Here is a 19,889-nt window from a genome sequence, read left to right as displayed (position 1 = left end):
TAACACGGATTACATAAGTAATCACTATATTTGAGTTGAATTATCAACTGATGATACTTCCTTCCCTGTGTACGCAATGCAGATACCATTGCGAAAAGCGCAAAAAAAAAAAAAAAAAAAAAAAAAAAAAAAAGCCAAAGACGCTGCTGTCTGCTATAGAAGTCCACGAATTACTCAGAATACCCCTGACACAGACTCGTATTCAGCCCAGCTTTTGGTGTAAATGAATTTCCTTCTCCCCATCTATCCCAGCAAGACCCCCAGAAGCGCCCGCAACCTGGTGCTGCAGCAACAGGAAGCAAGTGAAAATAAACTAAGCCCCCCCAAGTATTTACAACTTGCAATAAAAAGCACATCGAATTTAAATTGTATGTAGTTACTGAAAAGGCAGAGAGCTTAAACATTTGCTAACGGAGAAGTGCTCGAGTTTTCTCCTCCTGATTCCCACATAATGCACGCAAAATACTTCATAAACAAGTTCTGGCCTTCAGGTGCTAAAGCATTAGTGCTGTAAAGTATTGGTAGTCGAAAGTAAGTGACGTTTTAAACTGTTCAACCATACTATTTAACCGGAAAAACGTAAAAACCTCTTTGCTTCAACTGCTAAATCAGCCTAGTTGTTTGAGACAGCAGATCCTATTTCACTGCTTGTAAAGGAAGGCCACACTTCTCTGCCTTCATTTTACACTCCAGCGAAGTCTACCCTCAATACACTTGCCTCCACTTACCCCTATGGACAATTTGGTCCTTTTATGTAAAGCTAATCCAGCTCACCTTGAAGTCAAGAGGAATTCTGCACTTGACTTCAATGTGGAAAGAGATCAGGCCCTAAAACAGCAAAACTAAGATTATCTGTGGATGAAAAACAGATTCAGATTTCTCTACTACCTAAATACCAAACAAACAAACAAACAAAAAAAAACTCACCCAAACACACAATTGATTCAATGAACAATTCAACAATGGAAAAAAAAAAAAGTCATATTTCTATTTCGGTTTAAAGCTTATGAAAAGTTACTTAACACTGCAAAATTTGAAAAAAATTCCATTTGAATTTCTAACAGCAGAACGGTACCTTTTAATGCACCCTGCCTTGTCTTTCTAGTTTCACAGGAACTGATTAAAAAAACCTAAATCCATCAAGTCTAAGAACTAGATTAAGAGAAGCAACAGATTAACTGCATGGTTTCCAAGCTACAATAACTCATGCAACAGTAATGCTTAGAACTTTCCCCACTTCCCATCAGTACAGTTTGGGTTTCCTTAAAAATCTCCACACTGTCATTAGTCCACTGGCTCAAAAGTTTTGGCAGGTTACTCCATCAGTCTGAATGATTTGATTCAGACTATTTCAATTATTTGGTCACCTGTGTACACTACACAGCATCTAATGCAGTAATGTTAACTTTTGAGTATTCATGTAAGAGCAAAAGGAAAGTATAATTGATGTGTACAGACAAATTCAGTCAGATACTAGCTGACTACACACTGAAAAGTTACCTCTCTGATCGCATTTATTTTTTACTTTTTTTTAAAAGAATTTAAAGTAGACAAATACATATATTTAACTATAACATATATTTATAGTGACTTCACTGATAAGAGAAATAATGGTAAATTTACGGTTAGGAAAATCAATATTAAAACCAACTTTTTTTTCCAAGTTATATTAGCTGCCAAGATCTTAAGCAAATTCAAGCTAGGCAGAGTTCATTTGTAACCACACTGAAGTAGAATTTGAATACCTACATACCGTAACTAAAATATTTTATTACAAACGTACAGGATTTCCACTCAAATTAATATTATAAAATATTGGTTCACTAAAATCTGAGATACTTTTAGTCAATACATAATCAAAAGAGGAGTGATTTTTGTTTATATTTTCAAAGAAAAAGAACTTAAGTATTAGAACCATTCATTCTCACATTTTAGAGTCTTTGGTGAGCAAAAATGGTTAACAAAGTAAAGCTAACATTCCTTTTTGTAAATAAATCCATAAAATCTAATATGTTTGCCATTTACAATGATCACCTTCTACAACCTTATCTGAAAGTTAACATACTTGTAACTTGCACATTAAAATATAACACAAGTTATTTATGAGAATTTCAAGCACAATTTCCATTCAAATGCCATTAAACATAAAATGGGAAGAAAAAACCTATTTTGTGAGTAAACTGGAATTTCACTGCTTAACAAATCTGTACATACCTTAAAGGAGCCTCTAGGACATTTTATTATTGCATTAAACAACACACACAGAAAATCCATGCCACTGGCAAAAAGCTAGCAAGATTAGCACCAACCCTAGCATGTTGTTACAGTTTACATATTTCACTGACTAGGAAGACTCAACCTCATTCTCTGGGAAAAGAACTAAGAAGCAGAAGTCTAAAACTAAGCTAAAGTAATTATTTAAAATAACCATACACAATCAAGATGTCATGTTTGTTAACAGAAGTCAGTTTACATATTGCCCTGTATTAGTTTGGACATGGTTTTACCAGGTACACACCCAATGTAAATAGTATTCAGATGGTATATCAGACTTAGGCTAGAGATAGAACAAATGTAATCCAACAGTGCTAGCTTTGTACAAACAAGTCTCACATTCCTCAGGAAGTTTTCATCTATAAACTACCACTTCTCTCTTTTTTTTGTGTATCATAATAGCCTGAACCAATTAGCTCTATGGCAGGTCTACAGCACGAGCTAAGAAATACTTCCTAAAATGAAAAAGGATCTTGATATCTTTAGCAAATTATATAATATATATAATTATTCAGCAAGCTATTTTTAAAGTGATAAGAGTAACCTGAATCACTATGATTTATGAATTGTGTTCTAAGTGCAGAGCTGTATTTAAAATACAGTATGGAACTGTACTTAAAAAAAAAAAAAGTATGCCTAGCCATACTACCATTGCATCATAGCCTCTATTGCTCTAAACATGAGTCAGTGTTTCATTTGTCTTATTTCAGGAGTTAAGAATTCAGTTAAAAAACTCAGAATGAAAAAAAAAATAAATCCATTCTCTTATTTTTCCCACCACTCAGAATATGAATACAACTCCCCCTTACATTTCAGGCTTGGAAAAACGTGGCTGCTGTGAAAAGCAATTTTACTCAGGACGATTTCCACTGACAAGCAGTAAAAGCTCAGAAATTGTCTTGGTTTTCCCTACTCTTTCTTTCATCTGCATTTTTTTCCCAGAAGTAACAACATTTTACCTTATATCATATACATTCCCAATTAGAGTATTTAATTTTACCATGAAGAAAGAATTAAATATGGGTGTTTACAATGAGAGCAATATATTTCTCTTTCTCTCTCCAATACATGTTTTTCAGTTAGGTACAGATGATCTGATCTAGTTAGACAAATCCCTTTCTCTCTTTGCTTTCAGGACTTTCTAATTGTATTAATACACAATCTACCTAGAATGTATAGGGGGGATAGAGAGGAATAAAAAACAAACAAAACAAGCAGAAAGCATACATCACATGTTTCAGAAACCAGAAAGAACACATGTGCTTTAAAATACCACTGCTGGAAGAAAACCTGAATACTCTGTATTTGAAATAGGCAGAATCTGAACCATCATCTGGTGTCGAAAGAACCTTCTGAAATTTTCCCCTTTAACTGAAGTTCCAAAACTTTTATTTGAGACATTATTATTTCTCAGATCAGGATAAATTCTCAATAATAATAATAATAATGATATTTTTGGTTTAGTTGGTCTTCTGGTCTGATTCACAGCAGCTATTCTTTCAGTAGGCTTTACTGAGTATGAGCATCAAAGAGGAAAAGCACTGTTAAGATTTAAGGTAAGAATAAACCACCACAAAACCCAACAAATCCAAGCCTTCCATTGTCACGCACTATAGGACAGCCTTCTTAACAGTGATGCAGAACTCACCTTGGTTTGTCATTACACAAAGTAGAGAATGGCCTTCATTATACAGATGTTGCTTAAGCCTTACTTAAATTAGCATTAGGAAACAAAACAATCTGTTTTTTCATTTGTCACTTAAACATTGCAAGACTTCATATTTAGTGAAATTATCCAGAGGCATATAAGATGCACTTTCTGCTTTGTTATAGCACCAAAGTAAGTCTGCACCTACGAAGAAAAGTGAACTACTTGAAATGAAATCAGAGCTAAGCAGAAATAATGAATGCTGTATATCGTTAAAAACAAGCCAACAAACAAAACTTTAACCAGAAGTAGTAAAACATTTTGCCCACGCATTCTGTTTTCTGCTCAAAAAATTAAGAGAAAAGAGAGATGAAACATTCACTGCCATATACTTTCTTCCCATTCCCTCTCACCTTAATTTAGTCATTATGTGTATACAAAAAACACATCTTTAAGGAATGTTAGAATTTGAAGTTTGCTACAAGGTTTGGTGCAAATTTTTCATTTTTAGGCTGTACAAAACAGCCTAGGTTTGGAGATCACCCTGAATATATTTCAGACCCGCGTTTCATGATCCTTAATTCTGTTTCTCACACACTAACCTAGAGAAACTTTGCTCTGAAACACAGTAAATTTTGTCTTTAATATGCTCCCATTTGGTAAGCACTAAGATAAGGTTTTAATCCCAAACTGCAGACATTCAGAAAAATAGTAATCAGAATCAAAGTGAAGAAAGGAGACACAAGAAACCTGAAAAATACAATAATAACTTTACTGATTTATAGTTTATACTACATAGTTATCCTTTACTTATATATGCTTACTGTAGTTATACTTCACTTATAGTTTTTACTTTATAGTAAAAAACAGACCTTGTTTATCTTCAGATCTCCTTTCTCAACTACACAACAGCTTTTCGAAACTAACATTTTTTGGCTAATCTGTGGAAAAAACAAACACCAACAAGAAACAGGCAAAAGTATCTTTTGAATACCAGAACATTGCCTATACATTAATTTTGTATTCATTTTTCAGTGAAGCTTGTTTTGAACAGAGAGTTAAGTATTTCTCCGTTCTGATGCACACATCAGTAACTAACACCTACTGAAATAACACCTAGGAATCAGCCCAGAAGACCACCTAAACCAAATAATCAGAAGTCCATCACCAGTCTCCACAGCCCAAGACAGCAAACAGTATAGGCCATATGAATCAAGAAAGCCTGCACCACAGAGAGCATCGCCAGCAACTTCCAATTTCTGGACACTGGGGTAGATTCTGACAAAAGAGAATAGTTGTGTTGAACAAATGGGTTGGCAAAGGCAATCAGAAATTCAAAGAGTACAGAGAAATACAGAAAGGTAGAGCAATCTGTACACAAGAGCTTGGGAGGCTTCTTATTTATTATTGCTTTGTGGTTACTTGTGTAGGTTGCGATCTTAGTTTCCAATAAAACGTTCTTGAAAAGCAAGAGACTGCTACATGTTATTCAGGCTTATTTTTTCCAACTCCAAGCATAAACATTAATTTTGTTATCTAACCATGCTTAAAAATAGCTTATTAACAAAGAATTGTTCAGTATTAATTTGTTTTATGTCTTCACCTGGCTGACTGCCAAAACAGTATAAAACTGCACAACTGCAATACACAAGAGATTCAGAGCACCCTCTAATTACTCTTTAAATACCCTCACAAAAGCACTGTCTTTTCCTACAACTTGAGAGGGTGAAGAAATTTTTGAAACCTTTAGCATAGGTCTGTATTTAATTCCCGACAGTGCACTTCACAAGCACAAAGTAGAAGCATCAGAAGGTCTGCTGAACTAAAGATAAGCATTCGGAGCTGGACTGAACATAAGCATGTCCTCTGCTACTACCACTGTTTTGCTGTGGGGCCACTGATCCTGGCAAGCATACCTGAGACCTGAATGCATTTATGCTCTGTCATTCACACCACAAGTAAAACACTTGTACTGTCTCCTTTTTACAAGATTAGGAGGTGCTTTGGGCACATGCGAACAAAGGACATGAACCCCACTGAAGTCTTCCAATATGAAGACTGACTTTAAATATCACATTAACACCACAAAACTGGAAGTTTCCCCAAAAACACGATAAAGGCCCTGACCTACACAGATTGACTCATGCAAGTGTATTTACTCAACAACTTCACTGTCAATGGAAGCAAATTAAGTCATCTACTTTTCTAAGCCTAGCTTACCTCAACCTAAAATCTGAACAGAAAGGATGGCTCAAATCTTCTGAAGAATCTTTTAACTTCTTCAGGCTTCTCTAGACTTCTGGTGTGAAGAAAACCACAGAAACATGCATCTTAAGCCACAGAAGTTTCACTTCCTCCTGAAGTACCCATTTGAACCGCAACCTATCTGAAGTTCAGTAGCACCATCAGAATCCAAGACTTACGTCAACATTTGAGATGCTAATAGATACCAGTATTGATTACATCTTACACAATACTACTAAAATAGCATTAGTCCTACAAAACCAAAAGATAAAATAGAGTCAGGACCAGCCAAAAACATCATCTAATTCCACATGCAGCATCCTAGAGTACTCAAGGAGCTGAAAAAAAGATAATGTCAGTCTGAGGTTTTAGCGGTCATTACTTCTCCTGCACTCTCCTGCTATCCTACGCCATTACCTAAGACTACAGCCAAGAAAAAAATCAAAACAAAACCCCACCCTCAGTGATAATGGTCAACACAGCCCACACTCTGCTCACTGAGGATCCCTACTGCAGCACCCTGCTTGGCTGCAGGGCTCAGGCAAAAGCCAAGAGGGAAAGTCCTCAGCTCAGGGACACATTGCCGCTGAGCACAGCTTTGGTTTATTGGCCTCCAAGAAGAGTGAGATGCGGTGCATCACATCTGCCTGAAGTGACAACAGACAGGGATGCTTGGTATTTCCATTTCTATTTCCAGCTATCCTTCACATTTAAAGAATATGTACTTAAACCTGAAGAGAACAAAACTCATGCACAAGTAATAAGTTTTGCTCACTTTAACACTACAATCACTACAATTTCTATCTCCAATCTTGAAATCAGCCATGTGTGTTAACTTTACCCAAGGATGCAGTCCCTCTCACTTCTGTAACTTGCCTCGGTGCTGATTCCTGCTTTGAAGCATTGGCACTACTGAGAACAAATCCTGTTCCCATAGGTAGAAATGGCAGTAAGAATGACCTCCTAAAAACTAAAATTAAACCTGTCCTACAGTTAGCTGACAGCATTTTCTCAATGATACATTTTCCCCTTCAGCATACAATGCCAATTTCACCAGTTTGCTACAATAATCTGGGAACTGATAACATGATCTGGAACCCTATAGCTCTAAATCATTGCTTCCAGTGCAGCCCAAGATTGCAGTGCTTGAGAGAAGTTACCATATGGTAACTGTAAAGCAGTTTGTATTCAAGAAGTATTATTTTTTTTTTAAAGTGGCTGCTACATCATAAAATCCATCACTGTAAAACAGCACCCCACTAGTTCTTCAAGGACAAAAACTAAAAGAAATGCAGAGAATGAGCTATCTTCTCATAGCCCAAGATCGTTCCTCCAGGTAAAAATTAAGCCCCATTTTTTTGTTTTAGAAACTACATTTCTCTCTCAGCACTGATTCTATTCTGTCAACTATCAGAGGACTTCAGTGCTAGAAGCACAATACCTCTCAGAAGGGTTTCTCAGAAGCCCTATGCATGCCCTATACCAATGTCAGTTTTAAAATTAACATAAAGGTAGCTTACTCAAACTGTGTTCAAAGAAGGAAAGAAAAGTTTGATCCACATAGTGGATAAAGATGAAAGAATGCGTTTCTTTTAGCTAATGGTCTGAACATGAGGAATTATATGTGAAAACATACTGCTTTTGTCCACAGGCAGAGCGCACAGGAAAGTAAAACTGTGCAGCTCCCATGTTCTTAAAGCAAACTTTGGCCACATGAACTGACATGAGCCACAACATGGACATGCACATCCCTGTCATGTGACAACAGGCATTTATCAGTGAATACAGTTTCTTCTGGAGTTGCAGGAAGTACATCAGTCTCAGAATAAAGAATATTCCTCCAGAGAGGATGAGTATTGATAAAAATCTAAATTATATGTTGCAATTTTCTGAGAAACAATTCTGTTGCACAGTGTGCAGCACACCAAAGATTTATTAAGTATGATTTTATGATATTTCTCTATTTCAAATAAACTGGCAATTCCAATACACTTTTAATATCATTCAATTGTTTCATTTACTATCTAGCAGTTCCCTGGATACATTAAAAACAAATCAATCAATAAAAAACCCTCTTCATATCATGAAATATAGATCAGAGCTACCTGGGGCTCACTCTCATTCCAAAGCTAGCTCTCCAGATTCCAAATAACAATACCAGGATCCAAAAATTAGAAAGTTTTTAATAAGTGCACAAGTAGCCCTGTGAGCAGCAAAACCAGGGAAGTCTGACTTCCTGCATCAATCTCCAGCTTGACAGAAATGATTATGTGAACTCTCCGTTGTGCAGATTAAGAGCTCTTTCCTACCTAACTTCCTTAATTTTAGAAATTTCATAGAAATATTCCACCTGGGAGACCTCTGCTGCCAAATGTGTTTGAGATTGGCTGACAGCTGGAAGACTTACATACGACAAGCACGCAGATGTTGTGGTTGCACTTGAGCTCCTCTTCCTGAGGAAATAAAGCTAACAAAACCCGTGGAATAAAATAATCATAGGGAAGTACTGCTACCAACCAAAGCCGCAATCTCACGTTTGTATCATGTTTTTTTGTCCTTTGAAATCCACCACAGTCCCTCTCAGCACCACTCCCACTGTTCGTGCCACAAAGATAGCTTATCCTTAGATTAACCCTTGCACTCCAGCTGCGCAGAGCACCCAGATTCACATGCATGTTCAGTAAGAACATCCTAGAGCTAAATTTACAAACGTGCATAGGAAACACCGGTGTAAGTGTGAGGCTTTCCTGCTCAACCTACTGTAGGGAACCTGCTTTAGCAGGGGGTTGGACCCAGTGATTTTCAGAGGTGCCTTCCAATCCTATGATTCTGTATTCTGTTTTGTCAGCTTGAAAGGAACAATTCTTACACTTATATCAAGTCTGCAGTAACACTGAGTTATGGCAATGCTGTACATCACACACTGCAAATGTAACCAACAACACAACTTAATTGTAAACCCCTCTTCCTAGTCATACCTTTCAAAAATGAAAGAGAAGGCTCCAAAGTAAGCTTTTTTTTATCTTGCTTTCTTGACTAAAGGTCAATTTTGCTTGCAAAACTTTACTGAAATTTCATTCAGCTGTCTATGAACTATTAAGAGAAATACAACACACTTCCCTTGGCAACACGCTCTACGTTCTAAACCACTTGGGGACCATTCCGCCCATTTAAGTGCATTCAAATATGTTTTTAACTAATGCTACCCTCTGCTTTGGCTCAAATGCAGCAGGTAGGCCTGGAAAAACTTCCTCAACTTCTGCGAGGGTCAGACACGTTCACACCCCACTTACTCCCGATACAAAGTGGCACATACGTGCCACATCAGGCATCTGGAAGGTCCCATCTTGAAACAAACGCAATAAATCCACGTTCTTCAAGCCGTGCAAGAGAGAGAAAGAAAACGAGCAGCCGTCCTCCTGCACATAACTTCACACGCAGAAAGTTGTTGCACTGCAGGAATCGGGCTTTACATCAATTGTATTTTTTTTTTTTTTTTTTTTTTTTTCCTAAATCGCCAGGAACACGACGGGGACTGACGAAGTGTTATGATGGCACATTTAAATTAATGACTCAGAAATTTAAAGCAGTCGGGTTCCTGCTAGGTGGAGCGATACCGAGTCGAGCACCGAGCGAAAAACAGCAGATAACGACACACGCGCGGCCGAGCGAGAGCCGAGGCGGGAACGCGTTTCCTGCGCTCCGTCCCTCCGCCCCAGCGCCGCTCCAGCAGCGCCCGGAGCCGGCGCGGCCATCGCCGGTCGGGGCGGCGCGCAGCCATCCCCGACGCTCCGAGCCCCCCGCGGGGCCGGGCAGAAAGTTGCGGAGAAAGTTTGCGCGAAGGGGCCGAGGTCCCCACCCGGGGGTGGGGGCGAGGCGGGCGGCCCCGAGGGGAGAGGCCGGGGGCGGGCGCGGGCGGCCGGGGCCTAGCGCTCAGCCGGGCGCCGCCGCCGCCGCCATCGAGGCCGCCTCTCCCGCGGGGCGGGGGAGGTGGGGGGACGGGGCCGCGGCCGGGTGCTCACCTGCCCGTCCTCAGTGGCGCGGGTGGGAGAAGGAGGGGGAGAGGGAAGGAAGCGGGGCCCCCCCCGCACCTCCCGGAGCCGCGGCGACCCGGGGAGGGAAGGGGGGGAGGAGGGGAAGGGAGGAGGGAAAAGGAGCAGGAGGAGGGAGCCGGGCGCTCCGGTGCGTGCGAGGAGCCGGAGCCTGGCGGCGGGAGGAGGAGACTCCCCGCCCCTACGGCCGGGCTCTCCGGCGGGCACCTCCGGCCCCTCCTCCGCCGCGCTCCGCCTCGCCCCGCTGCCCGCGGGCGCCCGGGTGAGGCGCGGCGAAGCTCCCCGCCCGATCAGAGGCCGCGGGGAGGAGCCGGGCGGACCCCTCCTCGGCGGCGCCGCGCACCGAGCCAACATGGTGGCGGCCGCGGCCGCGAGGGGCAGCCCACGATCGGGGCCTTTCGGGGAGATTTGCCAGAGCCCGGCTGCCTTCCCCCTGCTTGACGCCTTTCAGGTGTGTGACTTCAGCTCTGAGCTCTTCCGCCTGCCGTGGGAAAGGTGTGGAGAAATTACTCTTCTCCCGCAGAGCGGGGGATGTCCAGGCTTGGTGTGTGTTGTGGGTTTGAGTCAGACAGGTACATCCCGTTGGTCTCAGTGCCAGAGGTCAGCGTCGCGTGTTTGAAAAAGAAAAGTTGGGTTTGTGTCGATGGACTTCAAGATAAAGGTCCTTCAAATGCAGTTACAGTCTTCTGAGGTCATCTTTTAGAAGTTAGGCCAAGTAAACAAGACATCCGGGCTGGTTCACCTGGACTTGGGTATCTGAGGTTGCATACTAAGAAATTTTTCAGCTCAGAAGGAGTGGTGAAGCATTGGAACGGGCTGCCCAGGCAGGCAGTGGAGTCACCGTCTCTGGAGGTGTTTGAGAAATGTGTAAAAGTGGCAATGAGTGACATGGTTAGCAGGCATGGTGGGGAAGGGTTGATGGTTACATGTTCTTAGTGGTCTTTTCTAGCCTTAATGATATGGAGTGACTGCAGGAAGGACTGAGAGAAAAACACTCCAAGGAACCCAGATTATTAAAGTTTACACAGTCAGATTGGTGGCTGTCATTCAGAATTTGCTTAGTTTTCAGTTCATTAATAGCTAGATTTATGTCTCTTGCACCTTTATTTGGTGTGAAGACTGACTGATAATTGTATTGGTCTGTAATGAGAATCTAATACAATGTGTACTTAATCTTTACAACAATCAAGCAGGAGGTCCCATTTCTAGGCAATGATGGAGAGTAAAACCGTTTGTCTTTTAGCTGAAGTCAGATTGCTTTTACAAGATCATAAATACACTAGATAGTTAACAGAAGATATATATGTATATAAAATAATAATGCAAAGGTGTTTCAAGTTGTGATGCTCCTTACCATAAATCATACTCATGAAATCCTTTTAGAGTAGTGGAGTTTATCATTTTCCTGTCCTGTTAGGAGCCTATATCACATTATTACAGAATTTATTTTTAATTTAGAAATCAACAACAAGTTTTACAAATTGAGCTGGGTGATGAATTATTTAACCAAGGAGCAGTCAGAGCTCTGGGTCTGGTCAGTGCTTCGCAGCACAGTTTGGGCTTGCAGTAGTCCTCCAAGCCTACAGGGTTGACCTCCAGTATTCCTTGTGTTTTCCTTTCCTGTATGTGGGCAAACACTGTTGGACAGTTAAGTTTACAGCAGAACAGTAAAACTTGGGTGTCTGAAAAGTAGACTGATAATAAGCATATTATTATCATTGTGTTTTTGTGTTACTCATTTTTCTTTAAGAAATGTAGCAGCTTTGGGCTTAAGCTGTATGATTAGAGGCATATTGGCTCTTGCCAGCTGTCAGTGTAACTCAATGCCTAGTTTTCAGGCCTGAAGTAGATGGGATTTTTCTCAGCATCTGGCTGTGCCCACGTAATATCTAAAGGTTCCCTGGGATTCTCAGTCTATTCTAGCTCTCTGATTGGTTTCTCTTCCAAAGACCAATATAGAGAGTGTGTTGGACTTCTAAAAGACCCAGCAGTTATCTGCAGCCTTCTCTTGCTCTTGTCTGTGCATTTATTCTACTGACTGTCCAGTTGTACCACCACAAATAGTACTAAGGCTGCACTGGTGATCAACTTCTGTTGATAATTAATTGCAGAATTATAGGGGTTGGAAGGGATGTCTAGAGATCATCTATTCCAACCCTTCTGCTAAAGCAGGTTTCCTAGAGTGGATGATTACACAGGAAAGAATCCAACTGGGTATTCAATGCCTCCAGAGAAGGAGACTTCACAACCTCTTTGGGCAGTTTTGTTCCAGTGCTCTATCACCCTCACAGTAAAGAAATACCTCCTATTTGCATGGAACTTCCTGTGTTCCAGTTTGTGCTTGTTGCCCCTCTTTCTCAAGGGAGTGGCATGCTTAATTTCAAGCCCCATGTGATTTAAATAGTACATCAGTTTGGGAGAAGGCGTGATGGCCACTCTGCTAGCTGGCAACAATCTCATCACACGGATGGGAAAGAATGAATTAGAACCTGGAGTTGTGGAGGCCAGGCATGCTTTCACTGCAGCGAAAAAGCTGGCTACTTCTTAAATTCTCTTGCACGTGTTCCTGACAGTCTCAGCCTTCCTTGTTTTTATAAGGCCATGTCAAATAAGTGATTTAAACCTATCAAGCTGCTGGTCGCTCTGTTTATGCCTGTGCTGAAGAGGATTTGGGATTGTCATTGCCACCTTCTGCCTGTGAGTCAGCCTGCAGCCTGTTGCCACATTTCACCTAGGTAAAGCTCTGTTATACTACTGCTCTGCTGCTACTGAGTGGGCTCTAAAATCTGCTGCAGTGCTGTATGTGTCATAAGCCATAAAGGTTGGGCTTAGCCCTTGCTGTTCATTCAGGAGAGCAGCTGTAGCTGGCACAAATCTCAGCTGAGAGTCAGCTAAGGCCAGGCTTTTGGGAATTTCACTTCCTTTTTACTGGCTTAAATGAATGTTTTTGACTTTGTACAGGACAAGGAAGGAGGAGCTGCACTCATCTGCTGTAGCATGTGTGGAATACAGCGTGAGGTGCTGCTGCTGTGCTTTGCTGCTACCAGGTACAGGGTACCCATTTCTTGACGAGTCTTCAGGCAAGATCAGCATCTGTGAACTCATCAGCTGCATTGCATTTCTGGTATTCCAGGAAAAATGCTGCTGTTAAGGTTGGCATTAACATAATCACAAAGCTTATGTGTAATATCCTAAATGTAGACTGTGAAAATTGTTACATATTTGAATTGATTCCTAAAGAAGGTGATCATTTATATTTATGCAATTCTAAATGCACTTTCGTTTTTGGTTCAAATTACGCAGTGATTGATAGGATAAAGAACTTACTATGCGAAAGGAAGTATTTTTAGTGGGAACACAGGTATAAGAGCAGAAAGAAGGAAGGAACAGGAATAGAGGAGAGCAGTCTGGGATATTTCAGGCACTGATGTGGGTGTGATTTGTGATTGAGGAACACAGGACTTGTATCCTGAGACTTGAGGAAAGCAGAACTTCTATCCTGAGATTTTGCAGGAGGTGGGCATGGGTTTTCTGGAGAGCTCTAACAGTGTGTGCTGATGGTTAATGTATGGTACACATTGTAGGCATTTAGAAACTTGGAAACATTGAGACATTCTTGAAAATAATTGGTGTGATTGTTTTCCAGTAAATCAGAATAAAAAAAGTACTGGAATGGTTCATGGCCCCTTGCAAACGACTTTTAAAAGATACCCTTACTTACATTCATCCTTTCATTTTGAGAAATAAGTGGTAGTCAAGGTCTCATCTTATTTTCAGAAGTGTGGAAAATATTGGCCTTTTATAGAAGCATCTTCCAAAATTCGTGGGCTAAATTCCCATTGCTTAGTGTGCTGTGTGATCAAATTATAATAAGCAGTTCTTCTTGGAATGGGTTAGTATTCATTACATGTTTATTTTTAAGTGCTTTGATAAATATTTTTGTTTTGTCATGTTAATTTCTTTGAGTGAAGCTATTAATAAAATCATTGATTTTTAGAAGTCAAACATTTTACTTGTGTATGATGCAAATTACGTCTGAATCCAGTAGTTCAGTGAAGAAGCAGTGTTAAGTCACCAGGTGGTGGATCTGTCATTTTTTTCTTACTCTGAAGCAAAAATTCTATTTAAACTTTGTGTTAAACTTCTATAGGTTTTCTTCAGAAATGCCCTATTTTGCTATAAAATCATTCTACTTCTCCAAATGTCCAGGATCCATGTGTTTGATACTGACTTCTATCTGAAACATTAAGTATTCCATTCTTACTCAAATGCAAATAGCATTTCCCTGTGATCTCATGAAACATGACTAACTACTTGTATGTCATACTTTTAGCAAGTGTGTGGAGGCTTTAAAAAACACAGCATTGATTCAAACATTATTTGGGAAATCATTTAAAGTTACTTCTGAATGCATGCTATTACTCTATCTTGGAAAATGCCATGCTTCTAAACCTGTTGCTATTTACGTTTGTGTCACATCCACTTATATCAGACATGCTGGATTACATTGTATAATGAAAGCCGTATTGCTGTACTCTAATCTTTATCTCTTTATATCCGATCTGCTTTGAATTGCACATGAGTATTGTTTATGGTTACTTAAAATAACTATTGCTTTTATTTCAAGGGCAGTGTTATGTATGGTGAACATTTAACACTCAGCCCTACTATGGCAGCAGCTACAGATCCTGTATCCTTGGTTCCAGCATGAAAGCGGGAAGATCCAGAGATCTTTCATTTAAGTTTCACATTTGAAAAATCTGAAGCTTGTGAAATTGTAGATGTAAAGAAAATTGTAATGCAATTCTTGAACCACTGTTCTCTTTTGAGGGGTTTGGAACTTACGCTCTCTTCCTCACAAAGCAGGTCGCACACTCTTGCTCAGATGGGAAAGGAACAAACAGCAAGAGAGAAAGAAATACGTGTTAAAGCTGACCTGAACTACTTTTGGTTTTGACATCAGTGCTTGAGTCATTCAGAGCCTTTAACAGACTTCTCACTTCACTTACCAGCCTGTGTAACGGAACAGTTTCCGCTGACTTTGGGACATTTGCACGTCTGCATATTGGTTATACTTATTAAATTATTGTCGCACATTGTGCTGACTGCCTAAGACAGCACTGTGGAAGAAACTCTTAATATTATCAGATGAAAAATCCAAGTGAATACAACATTTAGAGAGAGCTGTTGGGGATTCTGCTCCGGATTCAATTATTTCCCAGCGCAAACTGACTTTTGGCTGTTGAATATCACAGAGCTTTTATATGTGACCTCCTAGGTAAAGTGGAGCAGAATTGAGCAACTTCCTTTTTACAAAGGCAATTATGCACATTGTCTTATTATAGCCCCTGAGACCAGCTTTCCTATGGAGCTTCTTCCCCACCATCGCATCATCCCTGCTGTATTCCTGTTTTCTCCTCCTCCTCATGACTAGCCGGTACTTCCTCTGCTCTTAGTGTGGTCCATTTCTCTGAGCTCTACCACTAACTGAAGATGGACAACTTCTTCAGGCCTGTAACAGTGCCCTTTGTTGTGTGTTAATCCTTAATAGATCTGAATTTTCCATGCTGGGTTCTTATTATGGCCCTAATGTTTCGAGGATAATTGTCTGGGCACCGGAAAGCCTTCCCTTTCATTTAGATGAATGTGTTGATGTTTATTAATTAGGGAATAGTTCCAGGAACAAAATCATTCCACAGTCTATGATGCCAGACAAGAGTGGAGCTTTGATCAGGATGGGGCTGCTCGCTGTCATGTTCATCATTGCAGGTGAACACAAACACTGTGCACCATCTAGAGATCTCGGAATCAGATGCATTGTTTTTTTTCTTGGCAAGCCCTGCATCTTTGTTGTTTATCCTCTGTCTTCTGTTTTCTGATCACTGTTCCTTCAGCTGGAGGTTGCAGTCTCCTCATATCTGTAGGCATAACTGCAACTATCATTTTTTTCCTGTACTTTTACAGTTCTGCCAACACGATCACAGCCAGTTTGAGTCTCCTAACAGTTTTCTAAAAGCTGAGATTTGGTTGTTACAACTTTGCTGGGGAATGGCATATATACGGTTGTGCTCACTTCTATGAGGAAAGAGGTTACCACATGTGGAGGAGACTGATGTCACCTTACTTAACCTCAGCTGCAGCCAGAACTTTCTGAATTTTCCTACAATTCAGACTCTAGAAAACCCCAGTGTGATTGTGGTAATATAGAAGAGACAGAAGTGGTGGGAAGGAGGGAGAAAACAATGGCTATGATTTCCTGATGTGTGTCTCTTGGTCCTGCATGGATCTTTTCTAGCCTTACTTCAGGTAAATACCCCTTTGTTCCTTTCTTCCTACCTGCTCAGCTTTGCTGAAGCAGTTGCAGCCCTTTTTTTCTTCCCTAAGGGTGAACAGAGCGTCAGGAGTGAGCCGGCCCAGGTAACAAGAGCTGGAGAAGAGGCACTTATGGTAAACTCACTGTTAAAATGTAAACAATAAACAACAGCGTGGTAAGAGGTGGAAGAAGCCTGGGTTTACCGAAAGCAGCCTTGCCACTAGATAATGCTTTTTAATATTACTGGTAACAGTTCTTCAACTTCTTCAGTTTCTTGTGCTGAGGTTGTTCCTGCAATCATCTACTTCACTGCTGGGACACTTACACTGTGAAATCTGCTGTTCTCTCTTGTTAAAAGAAAGTAATTTTGCCAGTGAACCTACAGAGAAGCACCTCAGCCTCCAGACTGGGAGCAGTCATTTGAGATTTTGCAAATCTCCCATGCTGATGTCAGGGATATGCCTTTTGTGGTATCTCATAATAATACACCCACATTTGACCTAGTGGTGAGTAAGTCTCTGCACAGCCTCACTTTGCATGTAGGGGCTTAGCTCATCTATGCTGAGTTCTCCCCAGACTATCTGCATATCCTCCCACAAGCCCTGCTTGCCAAGCAGCCTGGAGATGCTCTGCTCCAAGGCTTCAAAGGCGAAGCCAGCATTTCTTTGCAATTAGGTAGAAATGTACAGCTGGGATGGACCTCCCACTGCGCAACAATCATTGTGGGAAAGTATCAGTGGCCTTTCCCTTCTCCATGCCTGGCTTAAAAAGAACAGAAAATACAAGAATGAATAAATGAGGAAGGCTCTGCTTCCATGTTGCTCTTGTTCTGCAGGCTGCTTCTTTGTCCTGCTCTGTCATCAGCATGCTTCTTGAAGAGCTGGCTCTCAAGTGGGGAAACAAGCAGAGCAAAACCCGTACCGAACCCCCTGCACAAATGTTTATGCTGGGAATTCGTCATAGCTTTTTGGAACATCTAATGTTCGTATTCTTCAAAAGGCAGGAAAAAACTGCTACATTCAGCAGAAAACTCTCTATATACCATGAGCTTAGAACGGAAAGTTATAAAAATGCCAGATTTTAATTCTTTTTTTTTTTTAGACTGGAGAGCTTGTATCAACATGTGTTTCTCTGAATTTTGAGAGAATTCTCTGAATTCTCTTAAAAAAAATGGAGCTGACAGGTATTCCTTTATTTCCTTTAAGTCTGTAATTAATTGATCCTGTTGGCTTGGAGAACTGCAGAACTGTGATGGGAATACAAAAATCTTCGATTTAAAAAAAAAATCTTACTTCACTATTTCCTTTCAGTCCCTACATTTCTTTAAGTAGTCTGTAGCAGCCAAATAATGTCATGTAACAGATATTTCATTGTTCATAGAATAAACTGTAATTATATGATAAAAGAATGCATTTGTCATTCACATAATGGGACAAAATTAATAATGTGGAGACAAATACAGTTAAAGAAAATAAGAGAAATACTAACTCAAAATACGTAGCACTAAAGCTTACATTAATGTTGCTTCCTTCTGCTTGTTTTTCCTTTCATTTTTGGTTAAAAAGGGATTTTCCAAAGCATGGAAATTTGCTTATGCTATTCCTGGTTATTTGAAAACAGAGTGTATGAAAATCAGAATGTCTGTTCCATATTTTTGCTTTTGTTTTCTAATTGGGAAGAATAATAAAACATGGAAAGCTCAAAAATATTTGGGTTTTGAAATGTGGGCTTGGGGCTTCTTTGATGGATCATCCTAACACAGCTAGAAGGGACTCTATTGTTCTTTATGGAAAATATAATCCATCCAGGGACCCCAGATGACAAGGAAAATGAGGGGCCTAAACCATGACAAACTCCTGATGAGTAATGACAAACCATCCTGAAGCAAAACATTTTGATTTGCTTGGACAGTTCAAAACATTTTGGATTCTCTTTTATTTTCCCATAGGGACATTACATTGTTTTGGCATAACCAACTTTTTCCTGTGGAAAAAAATAATGCAGAAACCACTTTTCAGCTAAAAAACATGAACAGAAAATTCTGGAGCAGCAATAAAGAGATGTCAAGCCAGAACCGTGCACATTTGAAAACATTCTCCCCAGAGAAAATTAGGAATACTCCAATCTGGCAATGAGAATTTTATATCATCTCCATATTTTACACTAGTATAAAGGTAAATATATTTCATAGACAGTGAACGTAACGTGATGAAATCCATGTGGCATGGCTTGATACATTTCAACACATTTAAAATATGATGTTTCACAGAGACCTTCAAAAACTGTTTCTTTCAAAAATGTAGAAGTCTTGTGGAAAACTTAGGCCTTTGAAATGAAAAACTACACTTGAGACTTCACAAATGTGAACTTTTTAAAAAACTGACCACTGCTTTTGAAAAAAATAAAAGTCTACAAAGCAAAAGCTTCAGCTTTTAACTTTAAAACATAGCTAAAGCTAAACACATTTACAGCTAAATTTGGGATCCCACTCGTGGGATCATGTGCACCCTCAGCAAAATTTGCAGATGACACCAAGCTGAGTGGTGCAGTTAACATGCTAGAAGGAAGGGATGCCATCCAGATGGAGCTGAACAGGCTTGAGTGGTGGGCTCATTCCAACCTCATAATGTTCAGTGAGGCCAGGTGCAAGGTCCTGCTCCTGTGTAGGGGCAATCCCAAGCACAAATACAGGCTGGGCAGAGAATGGCTTGAAAGAATTCCTGACGAAAAGGATTTGGGGATATCGGTTGATGAGTCTCAACATGAGCTGGCAATGTGCACTTGCAGCCCAGGAGGCCAACTGTATCAAGAGAAGGATGACCAGTAGGTCAAGGGAGGTGATTCTGCAACGCAACTCATGAGAACCCATTCTGGGGACCCAAACACAAGAGGGACATCGAGCTGTTGGATTGAATCCAGAGGAGTGCCACAAAATTGATCAGAGAGCTATAGCACTTTCCCTATGGGGACAGGCTGAGAGAACTGGGGCTCTTCAGGCCTGGAGAAAGTCCCAGGAGGACCTTATTAGTGGCCTGCAAGAAAGCTGGAAAAGCACTTTTTTTTAAGGGTGTGTAGCAGCAGGACAAGGGAAATGGTCTTAAACTGCAAGAGGATAGGTTTAGAGTAGATATTAGGAAGACATTCTTTACTGTGAGAGTGGTGAGACACTGGAACATTTTGCCCAATGAGGTTGTGGGTGCTGCATCCCTGGAAGCATTCAAGGCCAGGCTGGATGGGACCATCAGCAACCTGGTCTAGAGTGATGTGTCCCTACCTATAGCAGGGGGGTTGGAACCAGATGATCTTAAAGGTCCCTTCAAACACCAACCATTCTGTGATGTTTCTATTAAGTTTTTAG

The 19,889-nt window shown here is 40.5% G+C and overlaps 2 protein-coding genes across 2 annotated transcripts in view; one reads left to right on the top strand and one right to left on the bottom strand.

Annotated features, from left to right (window-relative positions):
* YES1 (YES proto-oncogene 1, Src family tyrosine kinase) overlaps positions 1 to 10,320 on the bottom strand; it is a 51,817-nt gene extending 41,497 nt beyond the window's left edge. The window contains exon 1 of the mRNA XM_052703802.1: positions 10,189 to 10,320. The gene's annotated coding sequence lies outside the window, so the exon portion shown is untranslated. The remainder of the gene's footprint in view (positions 1 to 10,188) is intronic.
* LOC128091252 (translation initiation factor IF-2-like) overlaps positions 1 to 19,889 on the top strand; it is a 50,640-nt gene that overhangs the window by 7,434 nt on the left and 23,317 nt on the right. Inside the window, exons 2-4 of the mRNA XM_052704305.1 lie at positions 9,772 to 10,031; positions 10,314 to 10,669; positions 13,180 to 13,265. Of these exons, the coding sequence (XP_052560265.1) occupies positions 9,772 to 10,031; positions 10,314 to 10,669; positions 13,180 to 13,265 (702 nt within the window). The remainder of the gene's footprint in view (positions 1 to 9,771; positions 10,032 to 10,313; positions 10,670 to 13,179; positions 13,266 to 19,889) is intronic.

This window comes from Tympanuchus pallidicinctus, unplaced genomic scaffold (genome assembly GCF_026119805.1).
Source record: "Tympanuchus pallidicinctus isolate F22 unplaced genomic scaffold, pur_lepc_1.0 scaffold5, whole genome shotgun sequence".
Classification (NCBI taxonomy): Eukaryota; Metazoa; Chordata; class Aves; order Galliformes; family Phasianidae; genus Tympanuchus; species Tympanuchus pallidicinctus.
Note: the sequence above shows the minus strand (reverse complement) of the source record. Positions and strands in the feature narration are given on the sequence as shown.